The sequence below is a fragment of the Lytechinus variegatus genome, chromosome 2 (assembly GCF_018143015.1).
Source record: "Lytechinus variegatus isolate NC3 chromosome 2, Lvar_3.0, whole genome shotgun sequence".
NCBI lineage: Eukaryota > Metazoa > Echinodermata > Echinoidea > Temnopleuroida > Toxopneustidae > Lytechinus > Lytechinus variegatus.
Genome location: NC_054741.1, coordinates 58011570 through 58037444, shown reverse-complemented (window position 1 = coordinate 58037444; position 25875 = coordinate 58011570). Strand labels below are relative to the sequence as shown.

General features: G+C 35.1%; 1 protein-coding gene across 1 annotated transcript in view; it reads right to left on the bottom strand.

Annotated features, from left to right (window-relative positions):
• LOC121408463 (neuronal acetylcholine receptor subunit beta-3-like) overlaps positions 1-25875 on the bottom strand; it is a 35320-nt gene that overhangs the window by 6661 nt on the left and 2784 nt on the right. The window contains exon 2 of the mRNA XM_041599941.1: positions 639-778. Within this exon, the coding sequence (XP_041455875.1) occupies positions 639-778 (140 nt within the window). The remainder of the gene's footprint in view (positions 1-638; positions 779-25875) is intronic.

Genomic DNA, 25875 nt, shown 5'->3' with positions numbered 1-25875 from the left:
AAATCATACCAGTACTAATTTAAAGGGTAGTGTATAGATTTTGGAATAAAGTATCAAGTATAACTGTTGAAATAATGTTAAAAATCTAAACAATAAAGTTTCCTCGTTAATAAAGACCAAATTTTATGTATATCTAGAGTATCATAACCTCATTATTAATTCAGCATGGACCTGTAATAGGTCCATGATTTCAAAGTTCTTCTATAACTTGAGACAAGTCGGTTTAATTTTAAAAAAAGGAAAACCATCTCATCAAAATATTCACCTCTTATTCAGCTGTCATGATTGTCGGTGAATTTCATCATAGTTCCAACAACCATCTTCATTTTTTCTCAAATAATTCATGACTTTCCTTTATTGTAAAACAATCTCTTTAAATATTTTAATCAATTACTCATTTTATCTTATTTTATCTCTCTTTTCTGTGATGACCTTTTAACATACTTTCGGCTGTTGTTAAATCCGGGATCCAGTGTCATAAAGACTTGTTATAATAACAAGGGCACAAATTATATGGCAAATTGACTAACAGCCAATGAGAGTGAAGGATTTCAGTAGCTTTTAACTGTTATTGGATAAATTTGTTATCATAACAAATTTTATGAAACGGACCCCTGAATGCAATACTTTATACTCACGATATCAACAAGCTGTGACAGGGCAAGGCCGATATATACATCCAGCACCTCTGAATCATTAGCTACTGGTCGAATCAATCGGTTGTATTTATTCATTAATTTGTCGAATAAATCTTCAGCAGATTTCGAGCAATGACTCTCTGTGGATTAAAAAAAAGGAAAATAAGAAAGGTCTTACGAAAACTGGTATTCATTCGATTTCCATGCACTAACCACAGAATTGGAATGGTATTTAATCATATCTCATGATGAAAATCAACATGTTATTTATGTAATATTATATTCCAGTACACTCTTAAAAAGGGTTTAACCAATATTGGGTAAAATGGGAACATGCATGTTGCTTTGTTAAAAAGATACCTAATAATTTGTAAGGTTTGCGCAATGTAGCGTTGAAATAGTCTAATATGGGATAAAATAAAATACCCAACAAACGTGCATATTCCCTTTCTACTCAATATTGCGTAAAGTTATCAGCGTTATCAGTGTTTTTAGAGTGTATGCAATTAGAAAAAAAGTTGACCTATTTGAAAATGTGATCAGAACCAAGCATCAACATGATCTTAATTGCAAATCAAAATAAACTTTGACACAGGAAGAAATATCATAAAAATAAAAAAAAAATAAAATGCTAAGCAGATATGATTTTATGTTTGGTTACCTTGAGAACAAAAGGCTTAACTATTTTTAAGAAGTGTTCAGCGCTTTTTATGGATTAATGAAAATAAGCATGATTGTGATACAAGATTTGTGTATCCATATATTTTTTTTTCTGAACGAATACATGACCAAATTATGGATGACCTTTGTTGTATTAATTGAATGTGATATTAAAAGAAATCCAGGATCGACCCGGGCAGTGGTTTACACAAATTTTCTGTCAAGCAAAAAATACTGCAAATATTACCATCATATAAGCAATTGCTCCCCCAAATGACAAAAATAAAAGCCATGTCTATGGGGCCAACGCTCACCCCTGCCCCTTTTTATTCGACTTTCAGCGAGAAACGTGGGGTGGGACTAAATCAAGAAACAAGGTGAGAAGAGAGAGAGAAGGAGAAGAAAAAGATTAAGAAAGATAAAAAGAAGGAGATGGCGGAAGACAAAGAGGGAGTGGAAGGAAGAGAGGTAGAGAAAGAGGATAGGGTGGCAGTGGGGACGGGACACTGCGTAAACCTTAGGTGACGATAGTGCTGTTTGGTTACCGTCCCCATTGGTCATCATTGATTTTTAAGAAAAGAGGTCATGAGATGAAGGCCTACTAACACGTGGTACACCCCAATTCAAGCTTGTCGTAGCTATATCTGACATATAATGACATTATGTACATGGTCGGGATGGCACAGTCATAATCTATTTTTCTTTATGCTCATCTAACCAGCAAAGTAGTGCCCCGTAATCCAATCTCCGAGTACTTTGACTTCGTTGCAGTAACACAGAATAGATCTATTTATAGTGGGTGAAATTGTGGAGGCTGAAATGGAGGTATGACACCCCCTCCCCACCCCTCTGGTATAAATGGTGTAAATTCACATTGCTTCCTTAGCTGAAGCGTTATCGATTTCAGAAAGAGGAACATCTTAAGTAAGAGAGAGAGGGGGGGGGGCGGGGGTGGTGATGTAGGTGGGTAGGGCGGAAAAGGTGATGGGTGTGGGGACGGAGGAGAGCGAGGTAGCAATGTGAAATGTAACTACACTGTCAACCTTCATGATGCTACTTGGCATGTCTATGATTGTTTCATTTCCAAACCCATATTTTTAAAGTCAAGGGAGGTGTCCCAACCAAATGCAATTTTTTGGAGACCATAAATGAAAAAAAGGTATTTTCACAAGAAATTGTCCTTTTTAAACATGATTTATTACTACAAGGCCAAATAATTTATTTATTCCTACAAGTTCAAATAATCATAGTGTCGCCTCAAATTCAAGGAGCTCTAGTTCCTCTCTATTTTGATTTGAGTCTATTTGGGGGACAGAAAGTTCAATTTCCATCTCGGTGTAGACCATGATAAAGGCCCCATATACTTTTCGGAACATCATAGTGGCATGAATCTTTCTTGGCATAGAACATAGAAAGCATTTCATTCTCTGATTCTGTTAGCAGTATATATTTACAATACGTTTGACAATGAAAACATAAAACTTTGAAACTTTTTTTAGGCTTATGTTTGACATTTCATGAATATTACAGCATTTCTGGTATAATAAATTTTCTTATTATGCATGATTAAGACGGTCCCCTACTAGAAAACACAGTGTCACACATTGTGATTACAGTGTGTCCTCATTGTGGACTCTGTAAATATGTAATTCACACTGTTGAAATGCTCAAATTTAACAGTGTAAATAATGTTTACACTGAGGACACCTAGACAGTGTGGACTGTTCACAGTCATGGTCGACTATGTGATGCACACTGTCGAAATGCTCAAATTTAAAGACCCAGACCGGACCCAAAAATGAAATTGACAAATTATATACCAATCGAAAGCTTAGAAGCTACTAAATACAGCATTGTGAGCTTTATTCATTTTCACCCTTCCCAGCTGAGTATTTTGCTTAAGAATATTCCAATTATCGGGCTTCGAACCCGGCTTAGAAAATAGGCTTTATTGTGCTTTTCAAACGCCTCGAGACCGTGACGTCACGTTGTGTAAGAAGCGTCGCGATTCCATAGGTTTGTACACAGAAAAACTGGGTTATTTTTTTGCTTTCCAGATTACGCATTTCATTTTCTTCACTTCCATCACAGAGTGATATCACATATATTTTTTCCTATATGCTTAAATTATGAAATCTACAGTTTTTAACTAGTTTTTGCCATATTTTATTTCCTGCTTATTTGGCGTGGATTTCAAATCTATCTGCATTCAGATTATGTATCACAACTTTTCCTGACATAGCAATTTAGGCCCAATAAGAGCCAAACAAAGAAGTCACAAAAAAGGCAGTTAATAGTTGTAGGTTTCCATCAATTTCAACAGTGAATAATTGTGAGTGCCATTTTCATCTGAAAACGGAAAAAAAATTGGATTCATAATATAGAAATGGAAGAAAATACCCAATGCTTTTGTACACAAACCTATGGAATCGCAACCCTCCAGACACAACATGACGTCATCCTTTCCAGGCGACGTGGGGTGCTCAATCGAAGCGTACTTTGGAGGAGCAGTTTCTCTTATTTTTATCTAATATTTCTAAAAAATGGAAGGAGATGTATAGAATATTTTTGGTATATTTGTATTGTATGAATCATTGCCTTTCTTTTAATATATGATTGTTTTTACACCGGTCAGGGTCTTTAACAATGTGAAGGTGATTGCACAATGGGTGATTTCAAGTCCGGTGTTGGCCTTGGTGTTGGCATTGGGATTTGGATTGCTTTCCTTTGCTCCAAAAATTATTTGTAAAACTGATCCAGATCACATTATTGACATCTCAACAACTAGTGAGTGACTTTTCCGGACCATCTTCAATTTATGTTTGGTGTTATAATCGTGTAAAAATTGACCTAACACCAACACCAAAAGGTCAACACTGAACTTGAAATCACCCATTGTGTTCTGCACTGTGAACACACTGTGAGATGCCGTTTCCATTCAAGTACAGGACAGTACGTAGTTATAAAATCAATACTGTGTATTTTCTTTACACCTTCACCAGTATAATAATTGGAGGTTTACTTAATACACTGAGAGTACAGTCATACATGCTAAATTATTGATGTCCGATAATAAAGTTACGTCATCATAATTGTTTTAGCTATACCTACTATGATGATAGACGATGGGGGTATTATTGTGTTTTAGTAGATTGGTATTGATCTTTCATTATAATCTTTGATTAAAAAGCAAAAAGGTCATCCCGCTCAATACCAAGTTTTTGACCTGCACGTGTTTCACAATGACCAACCATGTTAATAGCTACCAGAGCACTGATCGGTTATGAAATAGTTTCTAATTAATTAAATACGTGCTTTCCAAGTAGAAGCCTAATTGCTAATTTTTATGATCATACTAAAAATTCGAACTAATAATCCAAATCTCGAAGATTTCGTTCGATCCCCAAGTTACATTTACAGTACTATACATGCACTATCATTTGGAGGGGGTGAAAATATATTCTTAGGACCATATACTGAATAATATTTTTGGAGGGACTTTACTGACTCATAAATGCTGATAATTTTTTTTTTATTTGGGGATTGGCCTTGCATTTTTCTTTCAGATTTAAAGTCTCTGACAGTGTAAAATCAATTTAGGATCACTTTAATTTAAATTTTCTTCAGTTGAAAATCTATTTGGCTTTAGCTATTTTACACGGTATGTTAAAATCAAGAACATGAATTATTCGTATATGAATCGGCATGATGTGTTAAATACATTTTTATCTAGATGATATATCCAAACTACCATCAGCATTCGGGATTTATTCATTAACTTTTTCGATAATAAATCATCGGGCATACTTTTGTACATTTGTTAGGTTTTTAGTTCTACATAGAGTAAGTCACCTTGATTCAAACGAAACATCAACCGCGTGTCAATATCGATCACCGTCCAATCGATACTGTATGATGCAGATCGATTTGCTCATAGTGCATAAGTCCCATGTGTTACATTTCCACATAATTAATTCCACCCTAAATTAATACACACCCATGCAGGCCTACATGAACATATCCGGTATGTGTGGCCAGAATGCTTTTCCAAATATTCACGGATACACTAAGATATACCGGTCAAATTTTGCACCCTAAATGAAACGCTGATAGAACCTTTGATGTGTACATATCTTACAACATAAAAGTGAAAAAAGGGCGAAATTTCACCTTTTATTACTATTTGCAACACGAGATGTTAATTTGCACCCTAAAGTGTACAACTTTTTCACATTTAATTTGCATAATACTTTAAGAAAGTTTCACATTAAATTTGGCACCTTTATTACATGGTTTATCTGTGCATCCTACACAGGGTGCTTAATGTCGCTACGCTAACTACAACATTATTGGTGCATAAATGGGCATACACTATTTAACACCCCTTAGCAGTGGTGCACGTAACTACGGGGGGGGGCATGAGGGACGTCCTCCCCCCCCCCCCACCCCATCGGCTGGCTAAAAAAAACAACGAGGATAAGGAGAAAGGGAGGTAGAACAGGAAGAGAAACGTAGTGATAAATACGAAATTATTGTTCATTATAATGTCAAATTACGAAAGAATTGTTTTTGGTCTTAGTGCATTCCTACAAACAAAAAGCCTTCGATTGCCCCTCTTCAGGTCTGAATTTTCTAAGTTTTCAGCTTGTTCTTCGCGCTCGCTATATTTTTTAGAGAGATGCATATGATAATCATGATTCATGATTACAAAAACTGCTTCATATGTTTAGATGTAATTCTAACAAAGCAAGCAAGCGCTTGGCACTCGCATTAGATGGTGAGATATGTTTGGGGTAAATATATATACAAAAATTTCAGCTAGCGCTTCGCACTAGCATTGTTTGTTTAGCGAGACAGGTACGTATAATAATTACAAAAAATTGCTTGTAATGTCCCTTTTTAGGTCTGAATATCAAAAATTTTCAGCTCGCACTTCGCAATCGCTTTATTTAATCAGTAAGATACATATCCTTTTAATGGCACTGTCCCTAAAATGTCTCTATTAGATCAGTATACCTAGCAACTGAACGCGCTTCGCGCGCTCACTAAGTGACTCAAAAATTTTGCTGGTTCCCTCCACCCCCAATGCCGTGACCCATTGTACGCCACTGCCCATTGGGGTGCTGTTAATGTACAAACCCCTATAAAGATTCAAATTCGAACCCCTATTTCTAAGTGTAAAGTGACCGAAATGAGAAGTAAATTGTAGTTCAAGGGTCGATCAATTTTTAGCCACTCCATTTATCCTAATTGAAACTGCCAAGAATATGACCTAAATTATACACGTCTTGCTTTTAAAAAAATGTTGTGTACTCAGCAGTTCAGAGTGAAATTGGTTATTATTTTGATGACGAAGTGGATCCTACCAAGGAGCTTCAAACTCCTTGATCCTACTATAATGATTGGTTGAAAGGGCACTCGTGACCTAGTAAATAAAATTATAAGTGTTGATTGCCAGTAATAGTAATGCTAATTGATTTGAGATAAAGGTGATTTATCGTAGCTGATCCAAATAGCCTAGATAAAACAAATATTGCACATTATATTTTCGGGTATTAGTACAATACGGAAGGTACATTCGAAACAGTAAAAAACCCTCTGCTAACACTATGTGCGTGTTAGAAAATACTGTGTGTTGCTATTTTTTTTTTTTTGGAGGGGGGTAAAAGATCAGTGTCATTGTTTGTACATATCCTTCATCATATTCACATTCTAAATTGCATACTAGTGTTTCAGCTTGTTATTCAAAAAGGCGGGAGGGGCGTGGGGGTGGGGTTAGAGTCATTAGACACCCACCTTAATATACCTCTTCCGTTGAAATTCACCCGTATCGCCGTATGTACATATTTATGAGAAACATATTTGAGATCACTCTTGATTTCTGCACTGATCATTAACAGATAATAATTCCACCCTAAAAGATCGAAAGCCTTTTACCAATAAGCTGTGAAGGTCTTGTCAGAGTTCTGACAATAACATGTATATCAAGAGGACCCATGACTCAATTTTAATCAAAGAAGTGGATTGAAGCATGGATTCATTATCATTATTTTAGGTGAAATGTTCACTGATTAAGATGTAAACGTCAGTTTATTATGAAGACGTGCAGAGAATGACAGAATTAAACATCATGTATTTTCTAAGAAATAAAAAGCACCGCCGAAATTACAAAAAAAAATGTAATGAAGTACCGCTTTTACCCAAGTGTCCTCCGACTCCTCCCCTTGAAAGTGAGTACCCTTTTTTCTCGGACGAAACGACCTCCGATTTTAGGTGAAAACCCTTTTTATGGGGAAATTGCCCCCCCCCTTTAGAAAATCCTGGACCCGCCCCTGGGAATATAATATCAACAACTTTTAGTGTGATACTTATTCATGATAGTCAGAGGCTGCGCTAGAGGAGAGGCGTAGGTAGGGGCACACCCCCCACCAAAAAAAGAAGTTTGTCATGTATTGGACAACAAAGGAGAAAAAATAAAAATAAGAGGGAGAATAGGAAAAATAGGATGAAGAAAAACCCAGAAAGATATATATTTGCGTGTCGTGCAACTCTATTTAGCACTGTTATCTAATTAAGACCCAAATTGTATAGGTATTCCCCCCATGATTATAGAGGGAGGGGTGGTTATCACAACGAGCTGTCCTGGCACAAGACAGCATTAAAAGACAAGTCCTCCCAAATATGTTTATAAACCAATGCCCACTGCTATATGCTTCAATATACAGCCATGTCTTAGTATAATTACATTTCATTCCATTTGATTTACTTTGATGTCACAGCACATCACAACACAACACAACAGAACCTCTCCTTAAAAAAATCAAAGATGACCGATGTATAGGTACTGAACGACTGCTGGACAACGCATGACCAACGTGGTTATTTTCGTTTTATAACGGGTGTGATCCTTTAATCAAAATTGATATACACAGACTGTCATCTTGGACATAAACACTTGTTTCACTCACTGTTCCTCTTAAATGTCTGATCCTCTAACTATTACGCTTTGGGGATGAGGTTTGATAGCTTGAAATCATATCAAATAAATAACGACCTCAAATAAACCATATTGGAATCAAAGAGCTTCGTTGTATATCAAATCACTATTCAATACATGGTCGTGCAATTTATATCTGTTCCGTCCGTCCGTCCGTTTTTTTTTTTTTTTTTGGGGGGGGTGGGTTTCTTTCTTTGCCTTTTATCTTTATCATTCATTATTTATTTATCTGACTGCTAAGTTAGAATGTATATTACTAAACAAAGGAATTGCAACCTTACGTCTTCTCCTTGACAAGGAATCTAATTACAAGGACGAATGCTTTACCCATACAGTGAATTGTTTTAACAATTCCCTGCTTTACCAAAACGCAAAAGCACATTAACTTGGATTTGAACTCGTATCCATATAGATGCATTGTCTGTTATGACAGGCATAATTTGATGTGATGGTTAACATGGTATTTTCTCATTGTGAATGGCCTATAAAATCTATAAAGCTTCAGACAAATTACTTTCACAAGACTTAACGACGGATAATATTGAATAATCGACAATTATTGATATTGATTCTTCGCCAAGGACTTTTTTTTGTGCATAAAAAAGACAAGTATCATCAGTCTAGATCATTTCGTAAACTTATATTCTTATAGGCTTTACTTATGTCGTCTTTTTTTTTTTTGGGGGGGGTGGTGGTAAATACCCCCTTTTTGATAGCTTGTTCGTCAGATTTACGGGCGGCGACGACGTCCTCTTTGGGAATGGAAGGGGGGGGGGCTATTTTGAAATTTTGACACCCAGCACATTTTCTATGCCGCCCCCTTCCTCCTCTTTCTTACGAAATCTCGAAGCCGCCCTATATTCATGAGAAGGCACCCGGTAAATGGTCAGAGACTATACTAGTTGAATCCTCCTTCGGGGCATTATAGGTGGGTGCATTATCAAACTGTTGATAAAATAATGAGGGCATTAAATACGTCATAATGCACGAAACTTGTACAATAACATTACAATAGACCATGACTGTTTGTCCGACACAAAAAAATGAAGCATAATTATCAAAGTACCAAAAATTGTGTGAGATTTGTAACACGTATCAAATTGAATTGATAAATGTTGCTTAGTTTTTATAATGATATCCCATTAACTAATAAATAGTGTAGCATGAAGAGGGTCATCACGTTAAGAAAACATGGTATGCCTACATAAGATAGGATATACATGTAGTTAAGTGTCATTTTGCTATACGACATTGGATTGGCAATATGCAAGCCCGCTGTAATGATGACGGAGATATATTTATAAGAAATACAAAATACTAAATCCTCAAGAGGTGAGCACATTCATATCAATGAAAAGAAAGGTGCACAATGAAAGAAAAGAGAGGAGAAAAGAAAAAGGTAGAGGCTAGATATATAGATGGTAATGATACAGTGGAAACCAAAGGTCATGGTATAGATGAAAAGTAAAAAAAAAAGAATTGATAGAAATGGATGAGAACAGGCTGACTCGCAAAAACTCTTTTCAAGTGCATGACAATGAAATATCTTGAAAAAGCTACCATGAATGTAGAAGGTAATCAATAGTACTAATGCGGCGTGTCTCTGTTTAACTCTCATGAGTATCACATACGGCATTTTGAATTTAGATAGGATAGAAGATAGAAGAGAGAGGGAGAGAAAAAGAGAGAGGGTAAGAGGAACACAGAGAGAGAGAACGAGTAGGAGGGGATGTAAGGAAAGTGGCTAGACATGAAGCGTGCATAAATCTAACTGGCGGGATTATCCCTTTGCAACATTGAATTATTATTTTAACAAAGGGGGAAAACGGTGTTAAAATCCATTTGCTCGGAGTCTGCCAAGGTTAAAAAGGGAACGGGAATCTCGTAATGAAATTATTTTATTTCAATGAGGATGGTTAGTACGATGACAAGAAATGCCACAAACGAATTTTTTTCTTTAAATATCAATTTTATCCGACGTGCACGAATAGTTTGAATGATCTGATTAATGTATTAAATGTGTTTTTCTTTTTTCTGTTCCCTACATAATTATTTAAGTCATTTGATTGAATCCATCTTGTTTAATGTTCGAAAATCAAATGTGAAATAGAAATACTCCGAAAATGCTTTTTGTTCAATAATTATTGATCCTGAGCACGGCTGCTAGCACAGTTGCCTCCGCGGCGGCAACTGTGCTAGCAGCGCCGGATCGACGAAGTTCTATCCCTTAAAACAATGTTGAAATGTTGAAGGGTAGCAGCAACTCCCATCTTTTTTACGTCTTTTGGTCTGACGCGGCCGGGGTTTGAATTCCTAACTTGCCGGTTGTCACGGTGAGACAAATGCTCTGCAAACTGAGCCAACACGCCGGTAATGACAAAAGTCTTTAAAGTTAAAGGACAAGTGGATATGAAGAAGATTCGAATCCTACCAGTATACTACAGTCATGTCACCCCCCCGAGAGAGTTGATATACTGGGGGGCAATGTAACAGGTGGGGCGGGGTGACAATTTCTATGATTTATCAATGTATAAAAATATAAAGAATTAAAATGAAGAAGAGAAAAAGGGAAGATTAAGAACTTGTAAATATTTTTTTATTTTAATTTTTTTTTCAAGTTTATTTTATTGATTTCGAATCCAAGCATATACGATTACAATCAAACAAAATTTACTATTACTTATGTGTATGTTAAGTATATCATACTCGCACTTGGGTCATTTGCCCCCCCCCCCCAAATAAAAAAAAAAAACCACCCTGGTGCCATCCTGAAACCCACATTACTAGTATATGACTTAAAAGTCGATTTTTAAGACAGGCACTCTGATTTTTCCCCCGTAAGATAGAATAGAATGTTATGAAGGATCATTGATATCAGCGTTAGATGTGAACATATCGCCTATAATACCCTGGAATGGTAAATTGCCGATAAATCTACAACCAGTTAATCTACTAACCATTATATAGGCTATTTACCAATTTGTCTAAATGCCAATAAAGCTTTACCCATTTCGTCTAATATATAACCACTTGGTCTAACATCACTTAATTCAATTCATATATTTATCAACCATATAAAAACTATTTGAATACAATGTAAAATGACATATATAAATGCAAAAATATAGCAACACATACAAAAAATAAATATGATTTATACATTCATGTACAAGTAAAATCAACATGTCGTAAGAGGCAACCAAAAAAGATAAGAATATTGTAAGCAGGTGCTCCTTTAGAAGTATTAAATTTAACATGAATAATTAAATTCAAATAGACGTAATCATTATACATTCACACTTAGTCTATATGAATGGTTTTGTAAGACGAAGTAAAAAAAAAGATAAGTAAACGGAGAGACCAAAATAAAAATGGGTATTTATTTGAATAAGACTAAGTGAGTAATATCATCCAAGTTTATTCGGGATCATGCGACAATTAGAACAAACTGATAGTATATAGATCAAATGAGTTGAGCCTCAAGTAGGCCAACTGAATTAGAACAAGTGGAACATTACAGGGGGAGAGTAAACACACTGATTGGGACACTACAGCTACATAATCATCTACGATTTTGACACATAATTATTTTCACAAGTAAACACGTAAAAAAATTCTCGTTGGCGAAAAATGACAAAAAAATGAAATAATGTCGCCCGCGAGTCAATTCATTCAGGAAGGGTATTAGAGAATTGTAAAAATAATAAATGAGATTTGCTTTTTGAAATTCCAGTATTATGATAAATTTCACTTCATTGTTCTTTTATTTTGATGAATGGGATACGAAGGCAGGAGGCATATTCCATTTGCACAACCAAAGCCTTGACGCTCTAACCTTCAAATCATATGCGGGAAATCGCCTGAAGGATCATTTTAACCTTGACGCTCAAACACACCCAAACATGCGGAAAGTCCCCGTTCATACAGTGATATTCGTCCTTGTGAACTATATACACACAAATCCATAACGCTTTGGTATGTCAATTTCACTCCCAGATTATAAGATTATAATTACGACCCCCTTGGGTATGATTCGAAGGCGCGTTGAAGAAATAGAATGCGTGGGATTTCAGATAAAGTTAATTAGCTCTCAATCAATAATTCACCCATTTTTGTCTATTTTGCCATCTGCTTGTCCGTACCTCGTTTCATTTCTTGGTATTGTGTTCGAGGTTTCCTTTTGACCGTCCGATCGTATGCTTGTAGCGTGTTAGGCTGGTATTCATAATAATATATTCCATTGATTCATGTGACATGGTAATACCTCATTAATATGTTAAAAAGGGTCTGTTCGACAGGTTTGCGAAATTATATCATTTTTTACAATACTTTCTTGATATCTGTATCTCTGATATCTAGTACATGATTCGCCACATGAGTATTTTGTCCACGTCTACTAATCTCAAAATTTTTCTTATTTTTTATATTAGGAATATTCTACTCCTCGTATAAAAATGGAAGCAGACTTTTTTTCGAACTTGTAGTAGAAAGCTGATACTAATAATATTTAGAAAAAAACCATTTTAAATCAATATTATCATGTGTTTTTATGAGACGTATTATTGACATCCTCACTCCACAAGGAAAAATCGCATGTATACTGGTCGAATATTTCCTTCTAATATTGAAAGTGCAGACACAGTGCAAATTGATGGGTCTTTATATCCAATTTCCGACGATATAGTCTTTTATTTGGATAGGATGGGTGTGATATATTACCCCTAAGCGATGGGGATGTCCTCTTTATATCGCCTTCAGAGACGGGAAAAGGAAAAGAGCAATTAGGTTTAAGCAGTCTGAGAAAACTCATATTGAAATGTGATCATAGTTGGAGCGGCAGACGTCAACAAAATGAAACATTTCAATTGACATTAACTTCGACGGGAATGGTCACATTGACCAATGAATGTGTATTATGATACGCGAGATCATACTGCGTTCAGTATCATCCTATACTGGCACAAGTCAGTATAATGGTTTCATAAGATAAGGTATTAATGATTTTGTTAGGAGGATTTTTTATAATGGCCCTGATTATTTACATTCGTCTTAAATTATGCAACCCATTATCATCTTCATCATTATCATCGTCATTATCATCATCACCATCATTATAATTTTCATCAACATGATCATTAAAACCTCTATCATTATCATCATTATCATTGTTATCATCATGACAATTAATTATCTTCATTTTAATCTTCATCATCATCATTATCATCATCATCATCATCACCACCATCATCACCACCATCATTATCATCATCATCATCATCATAACCATCATCATCATAACCATCATCATCATCATCATCACCATCATCATCATAACCATCATCATAACCGTCATCATCATCACCATCATCATCGTCATCATCATCATCACCATCATCATCATCATCACCATCATCATCATCATCATCATCACCATCATCATAACCGTCCACAACACCACCCCTACCGTCATTGTCGTCACAATCACCAACTACACTGCCTCCAGCACTGATTATAGTAAATATTTTCCTCTAAGGCACGTTTAACTTAAAGCAAGTACATCTACTTAATTACCCATACATGTTATCACATTATACACAGTCTGTGAAGTCGTACCACTAAGTGTTTGTTTTAATACTCCCTCGAGCAGGTGTATGTATCTAGGAAGAGAATCCCATATACAGCATCTTGGGCATGTTGAGGTCAGAGTAGTAATTTCTTAAGACAAATTTAACGAGATAATTGATGCGACAAATCAAATCAATGTGAATTTAAAAATATGCTTTTCAATTTTTGTGCTGTTTACTTATGTATTGTCATATCAAAGTTTTAAATGTATGGCTTATACCTTTAAGAAAACAGATTGTTTAAATTATCTTAATAAACTTTATAATGAACTCAGTGCTTAATAACATCAAGACTACTTTAATGTTTCACACCTTCAAATTCATATGGCGTATGTATTAATGACTATTTATGTTGATATGTCAGCTCAAAGGATATGAAAGATTCTACTGATGTTATTCGTTAATCCTCTTTTTAAAAGGGAGCAATAACGTTGAAATAATCAACAGACGAACACGGTAATACTCTTGGGACATTATTTTGCAAACAGTATTGTGAAATTGACACCAGTATCTCTGCAAATGTTCAAGCATTGGATTACACTTAATCATGATTGTGTTATGAATTAATTAAAAGTTTGATCTCGGAGGGTTTAAGAGAATATACACAGTAGATCTATTACGGACAAAACCAATTGAAATATTACACTACTACCAGGCATTGGGTTTCATTTTCATTATTGAAATTGATTAAACCGAACGATAGGAGGGCTTATCAGAACTGTAATTGAGCCAAGACCTAATCCTAATCCTTTACCCATCAGGGATTGTCTAAAATCATATCTGTAACTTGATTTCATGCTTTAATCCACATAAAAAATCAGATTAAAACAAAACACAAGTGTTCTTATCATGTAATCCCGATTCATATTTGTCGCATATAATTATGTACGCATTTACATTTAACATAAGAATTATGCATTTGATAATTTTAACTGATTTTGTTGAAATTGTTATTGTGCTGGTGTAATTCGCCAAGGATTCGGGCAAGACTACTCTTTTAAAGCAAAGCTTTAATTCTCTGTAATCCTACTTTAACTGTCTTGTTATGATAAAAAAATAAGATTTAAGATTAAATTTTAATGCTGACGTACTTGTGTTCTTACAGTTAAACTCATGAGGCCGAAACAATCTCACTTAGGAGCTATTCTTGAATAAAACAGATGCTCAAATCACGAACGCATCCGTTGTCTATCCCCCTTGGCTAGATACCGTCTCCCACCCCAGACAATTGGTCGTCCGATGGGTACAAATTTACTCAAAATAACGAACGTGACTTGTTGGACAAAAGAAATATGACAGCCGGAGAGAAGAAAATTAGAACATGTTGATTTTTCTTCCCCTCCTCCTCGATATCCTGTGTTTTATGATATAGATGGGATGCGTCAATGGTTTATCGGCTAAGTAATTAGAAACAATAAATCTCGAATGCGCTCCATTTGTATTAGACAGCTCAAGTGAAGTTATTTTTCCCCGTTTTGACTAAAAAAAATTGAACGAATGAAACATCAACAAAGGGGAGTTTTGGCTTGCACAACTCCAGAATGCACAATATTCACTTCTAAATGTAATCACTAATCAAAATATTTATTTTATTTGTTATGATTTGATATGCTTACATTGAAAATAGTTATGTTTTTATAGATGTGGAAAATAAACCTTGCACTATTACATTTTTGATTTGGTAAGGGGAATGGCATATTATTTTCTTGATGTGGTGATGAAAATAGATAAGATAAGATTAAGATAATTATCATCGTTTTAAATTTATCAATTTATCATTATGAATTATTAATTTCTTCCTATTATATCGGAAAACAACATATTAAAGTATTACCGTGATAAATTAATCGTCTAAAACAAAAACTCATGAACAACAACTGTCATGGAGAAAATATTAAAAAATATAGAAAGAGGTGCACAGATCACCTGTACAGAGAGAAAGAGAGAGAGGGAGAGAGGATGTTTAAAGAATGGATGGTAAAATACATTACATTGAACACATAAGGATAAATACCAAATACCTATAAAATAATGAGGATGGGTGAAATACACGATATAGCCTACAGGGGTTCATGGGGGAGATCCAATAGCCTACAGAAGTTAAGACATTCACATCATATAATCATTCGTATCTTATGTGTTTTGAGGAGGAGAACTTGTTGACATGCACATGTAACCTAAGCTCATGCAAGATAAGATAGCTGAGGAAAATTAATTATTCAGTTCTATATTCTAAATGGCGGTGGAAACTTGGGGTAAAGGACTATCCTCAGGATACAATGTATCAAGGTGTTCTGAAAAGATGCAGGGCCCCCATCGCACAAAATGTTGTGATTGATCCCATCAACCACAACTATGGAAAGCCAGCAACGTCATCATCTAAACTACAAAATATTTTCTCGATATGATGTATATTCATATATTCACTGTTTTCTTGACAATTCAGTATGTTTCTTTTTGCTTTCAAAGGACATTGTGCAAATTTCCTAAAGAAGTTATGACATTGATGGGTTTCCATATACTTCAGGTTGATCAAATCAATCGCAACTCTTTTGTCTCCCAGGGAGCTCAATTGTTGATATTAAAAGAAAACTTACAATCTAAGAACAGTAGTTTAGAAATTGACAGGTTGTTTATAATCGTTGTTCAAAATGTGAATTTAACAACTGCAGTTGCTAAAAGCTCACATATCAAGCAACCTGTTAATGGATTGTTTACAGAATTTTTAAAGTGTGAAATTACAGTCCGTTTTTTAAATGGTCATATATGTGTGTGTGAATAAACATCAAGTCGAGTAGTATTCCTTTAACTTAGTGCATCAGTATACTGTTAATTAATTAGACGGGTCTCCCCCGTAAAATGTCGTAAAAGTCAAGTATAGTTTCAGGTTTCTTACTTTTATTTGTGTTACGATAAGATAGAGAAAATGATAACGAGATTCCTAAATATCACAACGCGGAAACACACTTCATTTTTTCGATGTATTATAAAATGAAGAGGGTCCAAGCGTCGTTGTGTCGTGACGATGCTCATCGGCCTTTGGCAAGACATCACTATACACGTGCCTTGCCTCTCTCCACCCAGGTGTAGGCGCATGTTAAGATGCGACAGTCACGAAATAATATATGCTGAGTAATTTGAGCTATAGGCTTTTTTTATTTGAGGGGGAGGGGGCTAAAATGTTTCCCAGGGAGTGAAGTATATGTATCGTAGGATGACAAACAAAACCCGGTGACTGGGGTTATAATATCAAAATATCTCTTAGAGGTGGCGCACGTAGCGCAAAATAAGGTGCAAAATCTTATGATAATACTATTGATAAATTCTTTTAATTTTGCACTGCAAAATAAAACAAATTTATGAATAGTATTATCGTAAGATTGTATAGAAACAAGACTTCTCTTAATTTATCTAATAAGGTATTTTTGGGGCAGAATCCACGCCTATATTTTATTTTGCTATGGGCCCTTACATTTCGACCTGAACAAGTACAAAATATCCTGTTCAGTATCGTGTATAATTACTGCTGATTAACAATAAAGAAACAGCAAATACTTTAAAATAAACTTGAAATTCTAAAAGACGTACACTATATCTAGGGGGATTTAAGTAGAAACGGTTCTTTTAAAATCAAGGTTTTCAATCCCCCCTCACCCCTCTCTATTCATTTCACGTGTCTCTGTTGATCTGCCTCTCTCTATTTTTTTCACTTTTCCCCTATCTCTTTCAAACTCAATCTTTCAAGTGCATCAAATCTTTACTCCAATAAATTTCCATCTTGAATGTTAATTTCAACGTAAAACATCACGGACTCTCATGGTTATAAAAGAATTGCTGAATTCATTACCATGACATTCAAATTCAAAACTGCACTGCAAATCGAATCACCTTCCATTTCCTTTAGAGCTTTCTCATCTCCAATGCATTTTTTATAGCATTTAGCACACAAACTACCACTTAACCTTTTCTAGGTAAAGGAATTTCCCTCCAAACTACCAACATAACAGTTCCGAATGTCTAAACAATAGATCGGTTCATCTGTTACAAAATAAGACTATCATTTATATAGACGAGGTGAGGAAGTTCGAAAGAAAGTATTTCATGTATTTTAGTGTTATAAAGAAAAGAAATCTGCGTTGTTAGGATCGGACAAGGTTGGGGATAAAATAAAAAGAGGAGAGGGAGAGATCGGGCGAAAGGGAGCTAGATGCGAAACAATGCTTATACATGTACACAGATTGTCCCTCCATTAGAATTCTACCTTCTTTATGCATAATGAAGACATGATCATTGTAAAACTGAAAAAAGTATTGTGGAATCATTTCCTTCTTTTCGAGTGTAAGGCCTATATAGCTTCCCTTACGATGCTTACATGTCACTATAATTATGTTGTCATGTTCATGGAATGATAACATATATATTCCAGGTTGATCAATGTTCAATTTCATTTTATCGAAGGGTTCAATACTCTTGGTTGGTCTAGTTTTAGAAGCTACGCATAATTAAGAGGTATTTCTATTGGTCATTTCTCGGTCTCCCTCCCTCCCCCTCCTCTCATCTGGGAATCTTCTTTTGACATAGTTAAGTGATCACACGCTATACATATACAATGTAAGTACAATACGCTGAAAGGATGCCTATATAATGTAGATTTCGTCACGCCAATTCCTCCAAAGATTGTTATCGTTAACTTTATGGGAAGTTTCATAAATACATTCTTTGCCATTTCAAGTCATGTAATTTTTCTATCCTCCAGCCTAATCGAATTTCCCGCGTGATCATAACCGTAAACTTTCCGATTATTAATGTACATGTACATTATCGCGGAAAGAAAAATAAAATCAATTCAGCTCGAATCTTTTCCAGGACTTTAAAACATTAATGAAACATTACAATGGTTCCAATTTCCAAAAAAGTAACCCTTTTCATGATTTTTTTTAAACCATATTCAAGATATTAGACATGCAAAATGACTGTTGCAATTGCATATCAGGGCGATTAATGTGTGTTTATGTTTGTTTCGAACCTCCATGTATAATGATTACACAGCCCACAAACAATTAATTTAGTTGATACATCAGGTTAGAAAAAAGATAACCAAATGACAAACAATCCGTCACGTGATCCATGTTATTTGAACTTTGTCTCACCTCCATCATCAAAATAGTTCAATTTCGTTGGTTTAGACAAGACAATAATTGTTCCTTGGCTTCCTTTCTGCAGCTGCCCCTGACCTGAACCCACAATGCACATTAAGTTGTTTGCTTTATCAAATGAAATATTCCTTTAGTCTAGCTGTTGGTAACGATTTTTCGCTTTGACATGCTATATTTGGTAATTAGTCTGGGGGTCTCTGTGTTATCGACCCTTATCCAGTCCCTTAATATGGAAATCAATTAGGTCACTCCAAGTACAATGTACGCTGCATGTTGGATGAAAATCGTTACAGTGATCCAGGCTAGTTTGCATGAATAAATTAACAATGAATGACCCGTTATCGTTTGGATAAAGAGTCATCATAATGAATGTGATATTAAAGAATATGATGCATTTACGTCCAATTATTATTAGTGTTTTACTGGCCAAGCTTGTTTACACTGATACTTTTATAATGTGTTTGTCATTTTATGATCAATGTTTTTTTCCAAAATTGAATAAAAAAATAATATCGAAATCACAAACCCTTATCACCAATTAATTCCTTGAATTTGGAAGAAGACTTTAATTTAGAGAAGTTTAAACATTTAGATTGGATGGGGGAACTTGATTAAACAAAAAATCTCATGAATATGCGTAAGTCAGCACAAACTTAATTTATGCCTCATGATATTGTCAATAATTCTAAACGCAATATCGTCAATTGCATCATGCAACATTTTGTCGTCCAGGAAATATCGTAAGAGTTGATATTTTTCACATGATAATACAAAAAAAATATTTTACAAAATCGTGATCGATGAAGGAATTAACATTTTAAAATTAAATCTTATTTTGTAATAGAGTTTGAAAAAAACCATTCAGAAAAAAAATCATCAATTTCACCCCCCCCCCCCCTTTCTTGATCTTGGAAATTTTGGAATGGGGGGGGGGGGTCAAATCCCTGTACGCCACTGTTGAAAACTAATGTCCGTTACCCTTTATCAGAAGAGAAGTTTGTTCACAAGAGCTGTTCAAAAACACAGCTGCACAAAAGCAAACTTGTTCATTGACATTCAAAGTATCATCAAAATTCCATTTTGCAACTGTTAATGTCGGGTCATAACCGTTTTCTTGAAGGTCAAAGCATTCTGAATCTTTTTTAGCCTTTGATATTGATATTACACATACATTGGCTTATAAAAGCGAAAATCATTCTCTTTTGCATTTGAACTACCATGAGAGCTTTATAGACAGGGGCACAGGGGCGCAACCAGGTTTATTTCAATGGAGGGGGGACGTGTAAAGGTGACGTCATTGAATAAGAGGCTTAGGTTTAACGACTCAGACGATAATACACTCTTTTGTCTTCTTTTTCTTACTTTTATATCTCCTTTCCTCACTTCTTGATAAATCATAGGGTAAGAGAGGCGCGGCGGCGGCGGGGGGGGGGGGGTAGAACTTGTTGCCCCTGCCCCCATGCAGTAGCGCCGTCCCTGTGTGTAAGTACCCCCAACATGCCCAAGATTGCAGTGCGATGGATGTTTACAGAAATAGCTTGGAAGTGTCTCTTTGCATTTTGTATCATGGAGTAAAATACTTAAGCAAACATTTTTTTTATAATTGGTGTGTAAAAACTGTCTCAATTCATTGTGTTCAGCTACGTATTCATTATTCCGTGGTTGCATGAAGCACTTCAATTTAATGTACATAATATTTATTATTGGCTTTAATATACTCACAAATATTAAAAAAGAGTACCTTGACAAGTCTTCAACACACTTTCTGGAAAGTAGTATCAGAATTTCTGTCATTATGAATACCATATACATGACTTGGGAGGAGTTGTCGTATACGTGTGACTAGAGTATGAAATTCTAGAATTTGCTATAAAAAAATGCATTAATTCCACAAACTAAAAAGTAATATATTTCAAATAATTTCAACATGCCAAGGCACGAAATATACTTTGTCCTGAAAACATGTTATCAAGAAAAACGTGTTTCTCCTTATCTATATATTTCAACTTCCCTCAAAACAAATATTTGGCGGCTTGTCATGATAATGTTGTAGGTTAATTTTTAGGCCTATGTAATGGCCATTAAGCCGCGATATAGTGAAAATGCAACCGGTTTTAATTAATAACTTATGAATATGGGCATCTATAACGTGTCTTTAAAATGAGTGAACGTTTTGTGTATTTTGTTTATCAGCTGCTTTTTCAATCTGATGATGTGAAAGGAATTCGCAAAGAGAAGATGCTCACGAGACAAGGTGCTTCTATATACCACGCATTGATGAACATGAATTAGATTAGTGTTATACTCCTTGGAGTTGATTCATGCATGGGTTGAACATTCAGACGAATGTTCTCCGCCATGGAAGGGAGGGGGAGGGAGAAGAAAGAGAGAAAATGGGTTGAAGGGAGGCTATTGAAAAAAAGGGGATAAGAGTGGATTGAAAGAGAGAGAGTCAGAGAGACCGGAGAGAGAGGAGGGGGGGGGGGGAGTGAGAGGGGTGGAAGAAAGTAAGGAGAGGCATAAGTGAAACAAATACATCATCAGACAAAACATATTGGCCTAGCATTTCTTCAGACATTTTGAATAGATCAGACAAGAAGGAAATAAGAGAAAGAAAAAAAAATAGGAAGGAAGAAACGGCCCATTAAAATAAAATATAAACAGAGATGTATGACTTGGTAAAAAGTTATACAGATTTCACACAAAAATATACGTGTATTTCGGTTTGTTCGTCCAATGACAACAAGGCGAGTTCAAGGACACATAAACGTTTGAAATTGAGAAGAAATAAGAAACTTGAAATAAGCAAGGGGTTGCTATAGAGCACATCTGTCATAAATATTCAACACTGCTTATCCAACTTACTCCCTGATCGCGACATGCCAGCGATCTTTTTGTCCCAAATCGTTTAATTTAGAGGAATATGAAGAAGGAATGGGACAAGACTAGACAACGTAATGTCACCGCACTTCCATAACAATACTGCTTTTTAGCAAGCACAGACTGATGACCGTCTTACCGGGCTATAGAATTCCGCGACTAATAAATTTTTCGTTTTGGTCTCATGCATGTACGAGATGTGGGATGTAATACATCCCCCTCCCAAGTTTTACGACCAAGAAAAAATGAGAGAAGGAAAGGCAAAGAAAGAAAAAAGTGAAATATTGTATCATTTGAGAACTATTACTCTATATTATGTCAAAATTTATCACAAAATTAGGTTTATGTATAAAAAAGTGATTTCTGCTCGCTCGAAGGTTTTTAGAAAAAAAAAATCCTCCTATTCCATGTCAAGTCCATCTTTTTTTTCTCTTTTTTTTTGCTCACTACGCTATACCGTTTCATCCCACATGGTCTAGCCCAACGTCATCTACAACCATTTCGCCTACTAACCATTTGGGCTAATGGACTTGTATACCATTTTATCAAGTTTCCATTTAGGAGATACCAATTTTGTCTAATACCCACTTGGTGTAACTATCACTTAGTCTACATCTGGTGAGATTAATTGAACGTATGATTAATTCAAATGCAAAGAAAATATACCGAAGACACTGTAAAAAATGAAGTGCTAATGTAGCATTTACAGTGCTTGTATAGGGACTGCACTCCGAGTACTGATTTTCTAAATGTAGTTCAAATTTGCTCTAGAAAATCAGCACTCGTATGTGCAGTCACTATACAAGCAGTTAACGTGCTAAAATAGCACTCTATTTTTTACAGTGGATTGGAGGATACAAACTAGTTCACTAAATTGACCACCAACTCATTTTATATTTACAAATCTGTATAGGAAAGTCAATTACTATAACATACTGTAACATCAAATTTAACACCTCTTTACATCATTATAGCGTAGGCCTATGTTTCATTTGAATTGATAGATTTTCGAAACAAGAATACAGGCCAGCGTATTTGGCTATACTCTGATTACTTGCAATGCCTAAATTATATCTGGAAAATAAATTTCTCTTTTTGTCGAATTATCAAGAGGCTTTGCGAACGTATGTGACATTGGGACTGATTCTTTCCTCGCATGAACGTATATGATTCCATCTTCCTCTGTTGAAATCATTTTCTTAAAAGAAGATGATAGCGCGACCTTGAGATGTGATGATGACATTCTCCAAAGGACAGGGCACTGATAGCATCGAATAGTCACGGGGTGCGTGCGGGATCGCATCACAGGCTTCCATTACCCGTGGAAATTGCAAAGTTTGGATTTTTGTGGGCGGCTGAGAAGGGTGTATTTGAAATTCATGAAATTATTATGAGCCTTCGAATTGATGTTGTAAGCTCAACATTTTCTCTTGTGAAAAGAGATGCAGTTAGAGAGGTAGAGAGAAGGGGGGGCGGGGGTTACTTCTGAATATGTTCGCATATTATGATAGACTTCATGTCATCATGCAAAACTGAACAAATGAAATTACGATAAATTGCAATAATAATAATAAGAAGAAGAAGATGACGAGGAGAAACAGTGACGAGTTCAATTCTTTATAACACTTTTGACTCGCAATGAAGATAAAATTGGCGGACATGAAATGAATAAAATGAAAAATAAAGAGAAATTAAGAACAAAAGTATAAAGTTACACCATGTATGATAAGCTACAAAGTACACAAGCCCTCGTTGTGCATGGGCATACATATTCCTCTATTCATATAAATACCATTAAAGGCAAGTAAAAAGCATAGATGGCGGATGTACAAGGGAACGAGGAGAGTCCACGCTGTATATTAATACTCATCAAGAACATTATTTGAAAGAGTCATACAAAACACATGACAGAGTCAAAGGGGATTTCCCGTTACATCTGAGCAATGAAAGATGCACTGTTAAACAAAACCCTGATTTTACAGAAAAAACAAGATTTTGCAGAAAGCAGTAACAGAATCATTCTGTAAATTCATAAAACAATAATTTTTCTACAATTTAACAGAACAGGTTTGTTTAAAAAGTGGAAAATTGTGTTTTATTCAAGGAAATTTGTAAGGTTCCATACACCAAAATACCAATTTCCTGTAATTTCACGTGATATAATGTAAGATTACGCAATCTGGTAAGATTACAGGTGTTCTCGAGACTTTGCCGCAGGAACTTCTTTTATCGTAAGGATAAATTTTCTAACAGTGTGTGTGTCCACCCAAACAACAGTTCGTTTCAATAAAACAAGGAATAGCAACCAAGCATAACATCAAAATTTCATTAAAATTGGATGTAAAATTGTAAAGTAAGAAAGTTATGATATTTTAAAGTTTTGCTTGATTGTGCAAAACAGTATTTTTTTATTTCGCGAATCCTGGTCCATAGTATGCAAATTATGGAAACAGTGAAGTCCCCACTCACTATATCTATTGTATTTTGAAATATCAAATGAAAATATTTTACTTTTGCCTCATTATGATATGAACCAACGTATTTGATTCAATGAAAAACTTCCTTATTACTGTCGAATCTGCAAAGATAGAAATAGTGAAGAATACAAAACCCTAAATTGTGTGTAATTCTATATGACTCTCCCATCCACATATAGAACTTTTTTTAGATAGACAAAATTTTGAAATGTAACGTTTCTTATTCTACATCCGATTTTGAAAGAACTTTCAACGTAATGCCTATTTGATTACTTTCTTTTAATTCGAATCAACTTTCTGTTGGGTAGACTCCCCTTTAACGAGTTCATATAGTACTCAACCACACCATCCCTCATCCTTACTGAACTCTATAAGTGAATAAAAATGCAATATTACAACCATCGATTTCTCCTTCATTCGATTCCTAATTCCTTTAATATGATTTACGTCAGTGATAGTATTCTCCGTGCACTTAATGTATGTCTTGGTTGGGTTCCTAAGCTTTGGATAGCTTTTACCGTTCGCTGCTGACGGCGACACTTAAAAAATGCCCGATTAGAACGTTTACCATTAATCCTCTTCATTCTTAACTCTTTAATTCAAATCCTTCTGTTTATCAGATTCTATACGGGGATTTAGAGGAACTTTGTATCAAGAAATAGGTCTATAATCCCACTTGAATTAAATGCAACTGAAACTGACAAAAATCTAGGTGATTGTAACGTTTGAAGAAAAATTAAGGAATAACTTTTGACATCGAGCACCCAAATTCTGACAGATTGTTACATGAAGAAAAAAGAACACTTTGGTGAGAATTATTATGCAATCAATGGAAAATCTTATACCTTTAACTAGTATTTGAATGAAAGTTTATTAAATGGGGGACCGAGCTTATTCAGGTAAAACATTAATATCTGGACCAGACTTTAATCACCGAATGTCGTCTCATTTGACAGTTTGGATAGTGGGGGATTTATAAAAAAAAATATTGACGCTAGAAAGCTACTCTTCTACTTGATGACATTTCCCTAAATATTGCGGGGGAAATATAATATTATTTTTGCCTGATATCACTCAAGTCAGGTACTACCTAACTGAATTTCGGCTTATTTACTGCTGCCTTGTCGAAGGACGTGAAGGAACTAAAAGGTGGGTTCTGAACCATTGGCTCTTTTAGAGTCAAATGAACACAATTAATGTCAATACGATTTTCTGAAATAGGGACTATATACCAATATACGATTTCCTAATGATAAAAACAAACTAAATGAAAGATACAGTAATAATTATAATAATCAATAATTCTAATAATCGTGAAAACTTGCCTAAACACACCCCCTCAAGCACTCCCTTTTAATGGTCGCAGGTGCTACTTTGGGGGTCAATTTATAGGAATACTTGACAATATAAGCAATTGTGAATTAGTTGATATTTGTAAAATAC